General features: G+C 41.5%; 1 protein-coding gene across 1 annotated transcript in view; it reads left to right on the forward strand.

Moving 5' to 3' along the window:
• The window catches only part of RGS22 (regulator of G protein signaling 22), a 112,181-nt gene extending 98,150 nt beyond the window's left edge, over nucleotides 1-14,031 (forward strand). The window contains exons 23-27 of the mRNA XM_065398291.1: nucleotides 5,160-5,339; nucleotides 6,957-7,118; nucleotides 11,411-11,509; nucleotides 13,002-13,104; nucleotides 13,862-14,031. Of these exons, the coding sequence (XP_065254363.1) occupies nucleotides 5,160-5,339; nucleotides 6,957-7,118; nucleotides 11,411-11,509; nucleotides 13,002-13,104; nucleotides 13,862-14,031 (714 nt within the window). The remainder of the gene's footprint in view (nucleotides 1-5,159; nucleotides 5,340-6,956; nucleotides 7,119-11,410; nucleotides 11,510-13,001; nucleotides 13,105-13,861) is intronic.
• Nucleotides 14,032-15,029: the final 998 nt, after the last annotated feature.

Consider the following 15,029-nt stretch of genomic DNA (forward strand, 5'->3'; position numbering starts at 1 on the left):
CCTTTGTGCTTATATACACTATAGAATGATATTGACCTTTACAGGGATATTGTCAATTAACTCATGTCCAAAATATTTATTATGTTGAGCACTGATGTGCACTGTGCTTTACAAAACACAGTGGGCATTCTTAAAATGTTTATTCAGGTTATAGAGGCATTCCAGTAGTATTACCCATTGTAAATAAAGAAAATACTATTTTATATACAATATGTACACAAGTTTACAAAGGGTAAGTGTTCAGAAAAGATGCAATCTGAGTTGTCATCATCCTCTGGTTCTCCCAAACTAGTCATGTCTCCTTTAGGCCAGATCCTCTGCTGCAGTAGATCAGCATAGCTCTATTGACTTTAATGGAGCTACACCAAAGTACTAGAAGTAAGTAAGTCATGCCTGCGTTCAGGAGAGCACAAGGACTAATTTGTTAGGGAAGAGTCAACATGGTTTTTGTAAAGGAAAATCATGCCTCACCAATCTACTAGAATTCTTTGTGGGGGGTCAACAAGCATGTGAACAAGGGGGACACAGTGGATATAGTGTACTTAGATTTTCAGAAAGCCTTTGACAAGCCTTTGACCCTCACCAAAGGCTCTTAGGTAAAGTGAGTTGTCATGGGATAAGAGGGAAAGTCCTCTCATGGATCGGTAACTGGTTAAAACATAGGAAACAAAGGGTAGGAATAAATGGTCAGTTTTCAGAATGGAGAGAGGTAAATAGTGGTGTCCCCCAGAGGTCTGTAACGGGACCAGTCGTATTCAACATATTCATAAGTGATCTGGAAAAAGGGGTAAACAGTGAGGCAGCAAAATTTGCAGATGATACAAAACTACTCAAGACAGTGAAGTCCAAAGCAGACTGTGGAGAGCTACAAAGGGATCTCACAAAACTGGGTGACTGGGCAACAAAATGGCAGATGAAATTCAATGTTGATAAATGCAAAGTAATGCACATTGGAAAACATAATCCCAACTATACATATAAAATGATGGGGGCTAAATTAGCTGTTCCCACTCAAGAAAGAGATCTTGGAGTCATTGTGGATAGTTCTCTGAAAACATCCACTCAGTGTGCAACTGCAGTCAAAAAAGCGAACAGAATGTTGGGAATCATAAAGAAAGGGATAGATAATAAGGCAGAAAATATCATGTTGCCTCTATATAAATCCATGGTTCACTCACATCTTGCATGCAGATGTGGTCACCCCATCTCAAAAAAGATATATTGGAATTGGAAAAGGTTCAGAAAAGGGCAACAAAAATGATTAGGGGTATAGAACAGCTTCTGTATGAGGAAAGATTAATAAGACCGGGACTTTTCAGCTTGGAAAAGAGACGATTAAGGGGGGATATGATAGAGGTCTATAAAATCATGAATGGTGTGGAAAGAGAAAATAGGGAAGTGTTATTTACTCCTCATAACACAAGAACTAGGGGTCACCAAATAAAATTAATAGGCAGCAGGTTTAAAACAAACAAAAAGGAAGTATTTCTTCACACAAAGTACAGTCAATCTGTGGAACTGTTTGCTAGAGGATGTTGTGAAGGCCAAGACTATAACAGGGTTCAAAAAAGAACTAGATAAATTCATGGAGGATAGGTCCATCAGTGACTATTAGCCAGGATGGGCAGGGATGGTATCCCTAGCCTCTGTTTACCAGAAGCTGGGAATGGGCAACAGGGGATGGATCACTTGGTGATTACTGTTCTGTTCATTCCCTCTGGGGCATCTGGCATTAGCCACTGGTCAGAAGACAGGATGCTGGGCTAGATGGACCTTTGGTCTGACCCAATATGGCCTTTCTTATGATAATGACAATGCCTGGCCCCTACATACAGGCTGCAGAGAGGGGGGAAGGCTGCTGTGATCAGTTAATATGATCAATGATTATTATTATTTATCATTCATACCATATTGCAGTAACCACTGGAGACCTCAGTCAGGATTGGGGCCCAATTGTGCCAGGCACTGTATGAACACACACACTAAAGACAGTCCCAAGTAGGAGTAACAAACAGAAGGGCTGGCAGGAGGGAGGATGAGGATAATAGTATAAGAATATGTGGTTGCTTGGGCAAGCTATGAGCTTAATTTGCATGTTTCAAGTTTTTATTTAAAAAATAAATAATAGCTATAAATAAATGAAATACTAATGATACCAGTAATCACTGCTGGCCACCTGCTTAGCCATCATAAATACAAGTTAGCACATGAATAATGCTGCCACCACAGAAAAGCAGAGCTGGCTCATCAGGCTTTGAAATTACTGAACCCTAAGTGCTTCCCAAGGCCAGCCGGTTCAGAAGGCACAGCAGAACTGAGACTCTAGCCAAGGCTATGAGATGGTGATTCATTTGTTACTCCAGAACTGGGAGTAGCTGGGAGGCCAAAACCCACACACAAATGTCTGAGGTTTCTGTTGGTTTGTGGTTCTCCCAAGCTACATTATGGAGAAAAGTGGGCTCCAATTTGAAGTGTTTTCTTTGTGGACATATTCTATGACGAAAGCCATTGTTTTACCCTCAATTTATGTTAATTTTATTTGTTTTCCTATCTAACAAAGAAAAGTACAATCTGACCATAATTATACATGCACACAATTTGGCAGGGTTGGCAGCTGCTGCTCTTCATAGATGCCAAGGACTAGACGAGCAGGCGTGTTGCAGGTCAGGATGTACCATAGGACCATTGCCAAAAAGCTGTGTGCAGAACTTTGCATAGTGCCTGCCTGCAGTGTCTGAATCATATTGTGCCATTGGTTTTCAAACAGAACTCCCTGTGAGAGTTGACGTCTGCAGTGCTCCTTACCACCTGGCAGATTGGTAGGACATTTTTGGGCAACTGAAAGATAATAAATAAGAAGAAATGACTTTTAAAACAAATATGGATAAATATTAGATTGTAGGATTTTTTTTCTGTCTGCTATACTATGTTCTGGCTCTCATCTTTCCTCTTATATCCTATGGCTTGTTCCTCTTTCCTCTATGATTTATTTGAATTTTTTTACATCCTAAATTAATAAGAAAAGGCATAATATTATTTTATGATATGCTGAATATGGTTTTCTATTGTCCTTTCAAACATGTGTTTATCTTTTCTCGTTTTAATTTTTATCATTTTTTCCCCTTCACACCATTAAAAAAGTATTAATAATAAAAACAAAACAGTTCTCTAAATTACGAAATATCTTTTAAAATCCATGGGGTTTAATTTCCTTTCAGATTAAAGATCAAGTTGCAACACAATTTCTTGTATCAAAAGTTAACCCAAATTCTTGAGCTCAATCAGATCTGCTCCCACAGGTTCTCTAGAGTGCTCACTGTATCATAATAGAGATATTTAAGGAACTGTGATAAACTTATAATACGATGGAAAGTTAGGATTTCTGCATAGAAGGAAACTGCATATCAAAGGATTTGAAGACAGTTCTTCACAACATTTTCTCATAGGTTAATGCTGCCACTGCACTTCATCGGAGCTTGACTACACAGCACTTGCTTTCAGTCACGGGTTTTATCAGAATTATAGGATCATAGGAAGGGGATCCTTGCAAGTGAATTCCTGTTGTCCATGTTTTAGTGCTGTGTCCACTCTACTTTTAATAATCCCAAGCCATGGGGCTTTGGGAAACTATAACACAATCCAATAGATCTCAATATCAGGAAGGTTTCACTGGTAGCCTAAATTGTTCCCTTTCTTAATTTCATGCCATTACTCCTGGTTATAGCTCCTTATACCATCCTGAATCATTCTTATCTCACTGTTTGTAGGGAGTCTCCTTGTCCCCTTTAGTTATGACTCACCATGCTATCCATAGTTAGCTCAGTCTTTTTTGGAAATCAGTCCTTCTCACACCTTCATTTGTGTTTGGAACGACCTTACTTTTGTCAATAACATGCTCACATTGAACCTAGAATATCAAGTGCACAGCCTCACCAGAAGCACATACAGGGACTATCACGTCTGCTCCATGACTATGAATGCAACCCAGTATGTCATTGGCCTTTTTTGGTGCCATTTGTTGTTAAGAAAGTCAATGCAAGAATTCTGTTGTTAGTTAAGGAGGGGTGTGTGTGTGTGTGTGTGTGTGTGTGTGTGTGTGTGTGTGTGTGTGAGATCAGTGGTGCAAGTAAGCCGGTATGGTCAGGTACACTGTACCATTAAGACATTTATTGCCGATACACCATACCGGAAAGACACATTTGGTATCTGCTGAACACTGCAGGGCTCTCCCAGGAACCACAGTGGCGAAAGGAGCAGAACCGTCCCCAGCCCCACTCCCAGGTCTTGCATGCAGCTGCATCTCCTTTCTGGGATCTGTACAGCGCTGCTGGAGGACAGGGATGGGGGCGATACAGCTGCGCTGTAGGAGCTGCCGGCATGTGGCCATCCGGTGGCCCCACGTTCTGCTCCTTTTGCCACTGCGGTTCCCGGGAGAGTCGCGCAGTTCAGCAGATACCAATTTCTATCCACAGATATCCGCATCCGCGTGTATGAATTTGTATCCATGCAGGGCTCTAGTCATAGAACATTTTTTGTGAGGTGCAGGCGACTGGTGGGAGGGGCACAAAGGGTCAAGTGACCCTCCCCAGGCTCAAGTACCCCCGCTGGCCCGGGGCGGGAGAGAGGAAGGGGCAGGGCCAGAGCCAGAAGGCCAGCGCCTTTCCTCTTCCAGCCACGCTGCCTGGGACACTGCCCAGTGCAGCGCAACAGCCGCCTGGGAGAGCCAGGCACTCTCCCAGGCTGTTGCTGTGCTGCATCGGGCATAGCATCCGGGAGTGGCTCCGGGGCCTGGCTGCCAGGAAGAGCAGCCGAATGACGGGGGAGCCGGTGCAGTGGGAGGACAGAGCCCTCCTCCCAGGTAATGTGGGATGGGGAGGGGACGGGGACAGTGTGGGGGCTGGGAGCAGGGAGGGGTCACATGGAGGGTCGTGGGGGGGTCACGTGGGAGGTTGCGTGCCCCCCTTTAGCTGGTGCCCCACTTTGTGTCCCTCCCATGAGTCGCCATACTGGTAAGAGTTAAAATCTACTTGCAGCACTGTGTGTCATAATTATTTGCATATAACGGATGTTATTCAGATTGCTTAGCTTTTGTAAAAGACTGAATGGCTAGTTATTGATGAGTAATATATTCACTGTATGCTGCATTTTCCACTGTTCAGGATTTGTGCCATTCTCACTGTGATGATGCCACTATCCAGAATAAGATCACAGCTATCATCAACTGCTTTATTAATTCCACCATCCCACCAGCTCTGCAAATTGACATCCCACCAGAGCAAGCTCAGAAGATTATAGAGCACAGGAGAGAACTAGGGCCATATGTATTTAGAGAGGCACAGGTAAGATGATGGGGATGGGTGGGGAGAAAAGTATCAGATTTGGTTAAAGATATTGTGCCTGATTTTTAGAGATGGTCTCTGTTATTATGGGCACAATTTTGGTCCCATAAATCATTGTGGGCACAAAGTTGCACCTATTATTATCTAATAATTATCCTGAATAACTGATAACTAATTATTATCCTGAAAATTAAGGGGTCAAGATGTGGGAGAGACCTCTGAATATTGTTAATCACCAATACACTGTATGATCTTTTTCAGCTGGTTTTACCATGGGAAGGGGTGATCAGCCCTGCATTAGGAGTTCTTCCTTTAAACCTACTACTCCATTTTCCTGAATTGCTTGATGTAAATAGTTAAACTGTAGCGACCAAATTTTGTGGTTTGAGGAACCACTTAAGTAGATATAAAAATATTGTAGACATTAGCAAAACACAAAAGCAGCTTATAACTTACTGAAAATACTGCCTTTTCTTTTTCCTTTTCTTCAGAAGGTCTGTGTAATAGGATCAGGCTGTGAACAGGTTTTTTCTCTCTCTGCTCATTCTGCTGCACAGACCAAATAAGGTCATTTGTAAACCCACACTTTTTACCTTCTATGGTCATTACCTTTTATACTTCTGTTCCTCAAAAACATGTAGCTGTGTCTTCCCCCTTTCCCCACCAAATTGTCCCACCCCTTTTTTGAAGATCTATTAATGCAAATCCACAAAACATTCAGATCATGAGGTGAATGATTTGGAAGACAGGAGGATTCATACAGATCATAAGATAAGGGAAGATGCTGATTTAAGGGCCCAACTTGTATAGAATACAGCAAACTCCAGAAATACAGCGTGGGACTAATGGAAGAATTTGGCACAACGATAAGACTGACATTCTTATCAAATATCACTATTAAGCACATTGGCCCCAATTTTGTGAAGTGGTGAGCGCCCTCAACTCCCACTGAAGTCAAGTGACAATACAGGACTTTCAACAACATCATGCCTTAGTACAATGTGTTAGTAGAATGCATTGCTTTCTGATTGCTTTTTTTTATTGTTTTTCTTATTCCAGTTCAAAAAAGACCCCAAGAGAGATTATATCATTTAAAAATTATCCAAGATTTGCTCATAGATCTCTAATGTGGTTTAAGAGCTTTTCCAGAGGCAAAAAAAAAAAAAGAAAGAAAGAAAGAAAGAAAGAAAGAAAAAAAGTCCTTTCTCTTAAGGAGGGGAAAAAAACAAAGCTGTCTCCCTGATGAACAGAATATTTGGAATACTTAAGCAGAAGAGTGGTATAAAAAGCAATCCAAGTGGTGAATACTTTATAAAGAATACTTGTAAAAAATGATGGATGTTTTCATTAATGCAAACAATTGTTTAGGGAAATATAAAAAAGAGTGCCTTTTAACTGTGTTTTAGGAATACTTCTCACCAGTAACAAACATACTGATGAGAAGCATGTGCAGAGCAAAGCTGGACTGAAATGTCAGGAGACAATACGTGGGAGGAAACGTGCTGTGTACTAAAAAGGAATAGTTATTGCATTGTTATGGTAAACTACATTTACTTTTTACAGTACACTCTGTTTTCTTAACATAGTCATGTTACACTTCCTTTTCTTTCTGCTCAGATGACTATTTTTGCTCTTCTGTTTAAATTTTGGCCAAAATTTTGTGAATTTCGAAGCAATTTGGCAGATGAGAAAATTTTGCCTACTTTGGAGAGAAAAAAGGAAAAGAAGAGACAAAAAGTTAAAAGAAAAACAACAGAGGAAAGACTCACACTCATAAAGGTGAGAAGCTGAAATACCATAAACACATTTTTCAGCAAACAAGAGTAAAACATTCAAATATTCCCCCTATGGGCCATGAGAAGACTCCCATTGACTTCAGTTGGCTTTGGATCAGGCCCTAAATGTCTTTTGTTAGAATACAGGCTTCAGGTACAATTCAGTCCTTGGAGAATTAGGCTCCAATCCTGCAAATACTCACGCATATGCTTAAATTGTGTGCTTAAAGATAAGCCCCATGGGTAAGTGTTTGCAGGATTGGGGCATTTGTCCTCCCTCTCATTTTAAATAGGGTGGAAATATATTTCTGTTCATCTCTTGTGGTGAGGGAGAAAGTAAAAACATGAAGGGCTTAAATTTTCAAACAGATCTGCATGTGCTACATGTGTAAAACTGTCAATTGCACATGGAATTGCACTAGAACACGCTGTCATTGTCAGTAGACCATGCTTAGCTGTTTACTATCAGGCCACAAATTATATTTAAAATCAACATGTTTCCTTGCATATGTAATAAAAAGCACTTTAGATTATTTAAACAAAGATTTTGAAATGCCGGTGCAGGATTCACTCTTTATCCTCTTTGTTTATTTTTTGCATTTCCCTCAGCACTGACAATGAACTTATTAGACCACTCACTTTCACTTTTGTTAGTGAGCAGTTTCTAATCTGTCTGAATTGTTAGTTTCTAATGCACTAGTAGAAGTAGGCTGTGTTTGGGATGCAGCTACTACAGGGGAATGTTTGTGAAGCTGTTTCTCTTGAAATTTTGTTTTTAAAATATGGAAAAGTTTCTGTTGATATTTTGTTTGATGAAAGGTTGCATTTACAAAATCTAAATGTTGGGCCAAATGTGATGTGTGTGTGTCCCTTTAAGAGCAAATAAGCTATTACACCTGCAAGCCTTCTAATTAGCATTTCTATAGCACTGCACATATTCAAAGTACCGTACCAACAGATGCTCAGATACTGTAGTGATGTGAACTATGAGTATCTAGATAGGTAGAGACATTAACTAATAAATCCTCACAACAACCTGGGAGATCATGTAACTATTATTATCCCCTTTATAGAGGGGGAAACAAAGACACAGAAAGATGCTGTGACTTTTCCAAGGCCACACAGCTATCAGTGTCAAGCCAAGACTGAAACCCCCAACTCAGGCTCATTCCTCCAGAGAACATTGCCTCCCTACTGAAATGCCTGAGCATGGGCATGGATAAAGAGTGCAACATTTATGGGTAGTGCATGTTTGTGTCTTCACCTCCGTAAAAACAGACTTTTCCTTCTCTCTAGTTTCTTCCCCTTTTTTTTTTTTTTTAGACTATTGTTTGAATGGAGTTTGGAGCAACAAAGCTGAAACTCCCTAGCCCTTATATAGCACAAAGAAAGTCCCATGTAGAAGAGGAGATTGTTATGGAGCAAGGAAAAGTTGATGCCTGTGCAAATTCTTTTCTTTACATTATTTGAATATTTTAATATTCTGTGTATGTGCCACTCAGCATTAGGGGCAAATCCAGCTCCTTCATCTGTGGCTGTTGATGGCCCTGTGGCAGTGAATCCAGTGGAGAAGGGCTGGACACAGGGGAGCTATACTTGGGTTGCATTATCTGTGTCCAGCTCTATGCACAGTCCCTGGGTGCCGATGTGCAGGGTTGTGTGGGCATGGGGTGAAGGCAGGCCAGAGCAGGGTCACTCACATGCCAATATTTCAGCTATTGGGCTGAAGTAGTTGTTGTGAAGGTTGCAAGCTTGAGGGAGGCTGCTTTACCTCCTCCCTTTCTGCACATCTGCCCATGGCCAAAGCCAGCAATTCATCCTGGGCTTTGAGCTATGGATTTGCTCCTGGGTAAGGCATTAGGCTGTACATGCTACGTTTCTTATTCCTATTTGCATTAGTCACTCTATAAATTGCTCTTATGCCAATATTTCTGCATAAGCAGTTGCACTTCACTTACAAAAAGAGTTTTTGAAATCTTAACAGGAAAAACACCCAAAGCCTGATTGAAAAGTTGCAATTAGTTTTAGTTTTAAATCTGTGCTCATCCTTCTCTCCCCCTCCACCAAGAGAGGACAATCCCCCATGCCTGGGTTTGACTTTTCCTTCTTCTCTTTAGCCTCATGGCACAAATGTAGGTTACTAAACAATTTGGGCTAGATCCTGCTAAGTGCTAAGCTTCTCTTATCCATGGAAGTTGAGGGTGCTCAGTGTCTAGCAGAAATAGGATCTTTAAATTTTAGACCATAAAGCTTTAACTATTTTTTAAAAGCAGTTTCTTGGAAGATGTATGTTAGTCAGCCACCATTTTATAAAACCTTGCAGTTCTTTGGTGGATAGGAAAATTACTTAACTTTGATTTCCAGGATTTTATGGTATATTAGGACAATTAGGGGAGGAAGATAAATAAAATATTATGAAAATTCCAAGAAATTTAGGAAACAGAAACTCCAAGGTTAGAGGCAGAGAAGATCTATTACATGAATGAATTGCTGATGTTTAACCAATTTCTGCTTTAAAATCCTACAGTGGGTTGACTTGTTGACCAAGTGGTACTGCTTTGTCCCAGGGCAACATACAGTCATTAGTGGGTTAGACTAGCATGGTGCAGAGTCTGAAAATGAGTCCTGAATTTCCTCCAACACTGCCAACAATTAGTAGGGCCTTGAGGGGCTTCTGCTATTGAACCAGTGTCCTCTGCTGGCTAAGTAATGTCTGTATTTGCCAAACTCCTGCTTCAGCTGCGAGGCTTATGATTTTTCTCCCAAGCTCTTGTCTCTCCTGCCTGATCAGGCTTCTCTATTGACTTACATTTTCCTGCATTAAAGATAAACTATGAAAGCAAAAGTACTTTTAAAATTTTCTTCAAGCTTTTATTCAGTTGACATCACCAAGCATATTTGTTGGGGGCGATGTGATGCTATAATACATGATATTGTGTCATGATCTAGCATAGCATGAGATGACATTATCCAAAAACTCACACAAATCCCCCATTCCCAGTTTAAAGAATAGTAAGTATAAAATTTGTACTCAAGGGTATACTGTGTCTCTGTCCAATCAATGGAGAGTTTGAGGGGTCAGAGGGCCTGCTTTGGGATGGAAGATTAAATTCAAGCTGGAGGAGCAGCTCAGGACCCTGTTGGACAGTGTTTCAGTTCTGGTCAGTCGGAGGGTGAGGAGAATGAGGGAAGTATAGAAGAAAGATGCTTTTCTGTGGCAGGGAATTGGAAGATCTTGGTTCTTTTGCCAGCTCTATCATCTCCGTTGTGTGACCATGGGCAAGCCATTTAACCTCTCCTGCTCAGTTGTGCCATCTGCAAAATGGGGGTAACACCTGCTTCAAAGGGTTGTTGTGAGAGTTAATTAATCAATGTTGGTAAAGGACTTTGAGTTCCTCAGATGGAAGGTTCAAACACAAAGCATTATTATGACATCAAAATAACATTCACAGTGAGAGCAATTAACCACTAGAAGAATTTACCAAGGGTTGTGGTAGATTCTCCATCACTGAAAATGTTTAAATTGAGATTGGATGTTTTTCTAAAGAATCTGCTCTAGTTCACCCAGAGCTATTGGACTTAAAGCAGGAATTATTCAGGGAAGTCCTGTGACCTGTTTATGCACATGGTCAGACTAGATCATCACAACAGTCCCGTCTGGCCTTAAAAAACTAGATTATATGAGTTTGTCTACACAAACATTTAGTTTGTGGCAAGTTGGGGTGAAAATCTACTCTGCTCTATCCTGCTGTGAACTAACTGTCCACTGAACTCTGCTGACATACATTAACCATTTGTTAATGAGCTTTGATCTACTCCTATTTCAAAGAGGACTAGATCAAAGTGCATTAACAAACTGTTAATGTGCATTAGCAGGGTCCACACAGACAGTTAGTCCTCAGCAGGGTAGTTTCACATCCCAGCGGGCTGCAAATTAAATGATTGTGTAGACAAGCCTGATGGAAATGTGTTCCATTGCTGGTTCATTGTGCCATTTAGGGTCCAAGAGAGTGGATGGGAACTGTTCACAATGAAAATGGTTGGCAGAAATTTAGAGCGGTGGAAACATTGAGTTGGGCAAAGAAACACCTATAAAACCCCAAATCTTATTAGTATGCAAGAATGATAAACTACAAAACTGGGCATTAGAAAGCTCAGTACAAAATATGCTTGGAGTGCTATGTGATATTGCATGTGGGTCAGCTGAAATGCAACAATACCATCTTCTCTGACCTTATTCTTCACCCCAGCTCAATTATTTGCAACTAATCAAAGAATTGTTTCTATTGGTAACAGCAAGTGAAAAAAGTTGTCAGCTTATCAGACAGTATTTCTGTAGATGAGACCAGTATGGGTAGAGGAACACCTTCATCTGTAACTGGATATGGACGACAGGTGAGTAATAAAATATCTTGCTACAGATATCCACACCCCCACCTACATCAATGAAGAGAAATAAGGCAAGGTGCTGATGTAAAGTGAAGGTGGAGGATTGGCTACTAATGCTGCTGTTGCAGGGTTCTTAAAGAACTGCTCATTCTTGACACAGTAACTTTTCAGGTTAAAAGCCTGCTCTGCCTCTTCTGAGGTTCTTTCATTTTTAGATGCTGGGGAGTATTTCTAACAACTTGAGGCCTTTTGAATTTATAAGTGAGGGTAGCACTGATTTACACTTGAGATAAGCCCAAAGCAATGGAGTTTCAGATTCATATCAGAACTTTCCTGAAGATTGGCAGTCTATAATGCCAGGGGAATAGTAATTTTTTTTCTTTAAAATAACAGAAGGAATGAGCACAGCAACTTCTGAACACTAAGCGATGGTTTATAGTGTAAAATGGATGGGTGGAATATAGTTTGGAATATAGACCAGCTTGAATGTCATCCAAAATCTCAAACCAACCAAAATCCAAACCATGTTTTTAGGTTCAGTGAAGTTTGGATAAGCACACTCTCCCCCACACAGTCCTCTCACTCAAACAGGCCTTTTACCTTTGCTTTACTTCTGGAAAAGGCTCGATTGGCTGATTCTGAAGCCAGGATGCTATCCTACACAGACAGGCCAGGGTGGAGCGGCTTCAGAATTTGTAGGAGTCTGGTAATCTCTGCTGAACCAGCTTCTGTCTTCAAATCCTGTGCTACTGTAGGAAATGAATTAAAGTTCCTCAGACTGAACCACCAAATCTAAAATTGGCCTCAGACTTTCAACATTTCAGGAAAAAAGGCTGATACAGAACATTCCTGACTAGGGCTATGCCTTAAACCAAACAGAGGTACAGTCTCATAATGTTTGGGTGAGCAGCCTAAAGCTTACTTTGAACCTGACTGGGTACATTAAAATTTAAAGAACAGCATTTTTTCCTTATTGCAGGAGAGAAGGTTCCATGTCGTAGAAAGGTGCTGCCAAGTGTGGGCAGAAAGAATCGGGAGATTTCATATGACCTGCTGGGATCTGGGTGGGGTAGCTAGCAGGTAGAGAGGCTCACGGTGGGTCAGAGGGAGTGGGCACTTTTGGGTGCTCAAAAGAACAAAAAGAATGAAATTTTGGCAGGGGTAAGATTCTGTTATGTTTTAGGAAGAGGAAAGAAAGAAAAATGTGACATGGAGAAGGGAAGAGTAAAAGAAAATGGAGAGCTGAATAAATTAGGATAAGCATCCAATCTGTCAGACTTTTCTGTATTGCACCTCCTAATGCTTTGTGATTCACTTCTTGCTAGTGAATTGTTTCACAATTTCAGTATTTAATGGCACAACTCCCCTTTTGCTAACTTCTTCAGCTTCGAGAAAGCTGGTATTGTATTAACATAAACAAGCCGTCCTGCTGCTGAAATAGACCATCAACTACCAGTCACAGGGTACAGAGGCTGATGTTTGAAAATGGTTCTTGCAGGTTTCCTGGTCTTACTCCAAGTACATAGAAGCCCTCGAACAGGAGAGAATACTCCTTAAAATACAAGAAGATCTGGAGAAAAGGACATCATTATTTTCTACAGGTTATTAATCATGTTCTGTGGCTTAGGAGGACAGTGTTCTGACTACTAAACGTTATATGGTGAAAGTCACACAGCATGAGGCCCTCCTCATTTGCTCTGCTTTAGGGCTGTGTGGGTGGTCCTCGCCTCCACCACCCTGTCTGCTGTGGAGTGGCTGTTCACACCCATATAGCTCAGTGACGAGGGTGGTGTTGGGAGCGGCCATGGGATCCAGTGTTACCACTGCAGCGCACATGTAGTGTGACCAGATAGCAAATGTGAAAAATCGTGATAGGGGTGAGTGGTAATAGGAGCCATATTAAAAAAAAAAGCCCCAAATATCAGGACTGTCCCTATAAAATCGGGACATCTGGTCACCCTATGCACATGTAGCACAGAGGAGAATGCACACTGTTTCAGCCCGTGCACTGACACAGCAGACAAGGGGGAGTACTCTGCAGCCGTGCATTTCAGCTCTGTGCTGTAGGCTGCATTTTACCTCCCCAGTTCCTTGCACTACAGCCACTTGAACTTTATGTGGACAAAATAAGTATAAACATTCTATTACACTGTCAGTGTTTTCTCCATGAAGGTACTGGGAGTTGCAGCAGCTCATGTCTGCATTTAATTTAATGTCCTCATAGTCCATGCCCCAAAACTATACAATCAACTGTGGTGTTCCATTAATTTTTTGGAGATTGTATCTGACCATAAAATAGGCACTTCTCCTAAGCAAAAGCACAGTTTCCCTTAATTTCAAATTGCTTTCTTTATACAGGTGTCTCATCTACGACCTGTTTGAAGCCTGACTTCACTGCAAATCCAGAGAAATCCATCACTTCATCAAATACTAGTCTGATTTGGGAGAAACAGTCCAATCTTCCCAAAGATGTGGGAAGTGAGTCCCAAAGAGTTAATAATTTGCTTCTGTTTGGTATCCATAGTTGAATTACATCCTTGGATTCTGAAATTCTCAGATTATGACTCAGAGCTAGCTAGAGACTAACTCTGGGTATGTCTGCACTACCTGCCGGATCGGCAGGCAGCAATCGAGCCAGTGGGGGTCGATTTATCGCGATCCACGAGTGCTCTCCCGTCAACTCCTGTACTCCACCGCCGCGAGAGGCGCAGGGGAGCGGCAGCAGTGAAGACACCACGGTAAGTCAATCTAAGTACGTCGACTTCAGCTACGTTATTCACGTAGCTGAAGTTGCATAACTTAGATCGACCCTCTCTCGCCCCCAGTGTAGACCATGCCTCTGCCACAGCAGCTGAAACAGAATAAAAAAGGGTAGAGGAGAGAGAATGAAAGAGATGTCAAAGGAAAAAAACAGATTTTGCTACAATTTGAATCCCCAGGTTAAGAGTCCCCTGGGTTCCTTCATGCTAGGCTGAACCTACAGTGCCTCTCTTGATTTTTTTTTAAATTGATGCAGTTGAGAATTACTATAATGTCTATGGAAACATGCCTCCATTCCCTCTCAGGCCTTGTCTACACTACAGGGGGAGATTGATCTAAGTTATGCAACTTCAGCTACGTGACTAACGTAGCTGAAGTCGACATACTTAGATCTACTTATCGAAGGGTCCACACTACGCTATGTCAACGGGAAACGCTCTCCCGTCGACTCCCCTTGCGCTTCCCATTTAGGTGAAGTACAGGAGTTGACAGGAGAGTGATCTGCAGTCGATTTAGCGGGTCTTCATTAGACTTGCTAAATCGACTGCCAATGCATCGATCACCACGCGTCAATCCCCCGGTAAGTGTAAACAAGCCCTCAGTTTTCCCTTAATCTTTTATTGCTTTATTTTAATTTTCCTACTTTAGGCAAGGTGGACTCGACCCTTCCCTATTGCTACTGCACTTTGCAGTGCCTGGATGGGCCCTTCTTGAGGCAATACCTTTTGTCTGTGACCAGCAGAAGGAGCAATATGCAACAGGCTAG

Source organism: Emys orbicularis, chromosome 2 (genome assembly GCF_028017835.1).
Source record: "Emys orbicularis isolate rEmyOrb1 chromosome 2, rEmyOrb1.hap1, whole genome shotgun sequence".
NCBI lineage: Eukaryota > Metazoa > Chordata > Testudines > Emydidae > Emys > Emys orbicularis.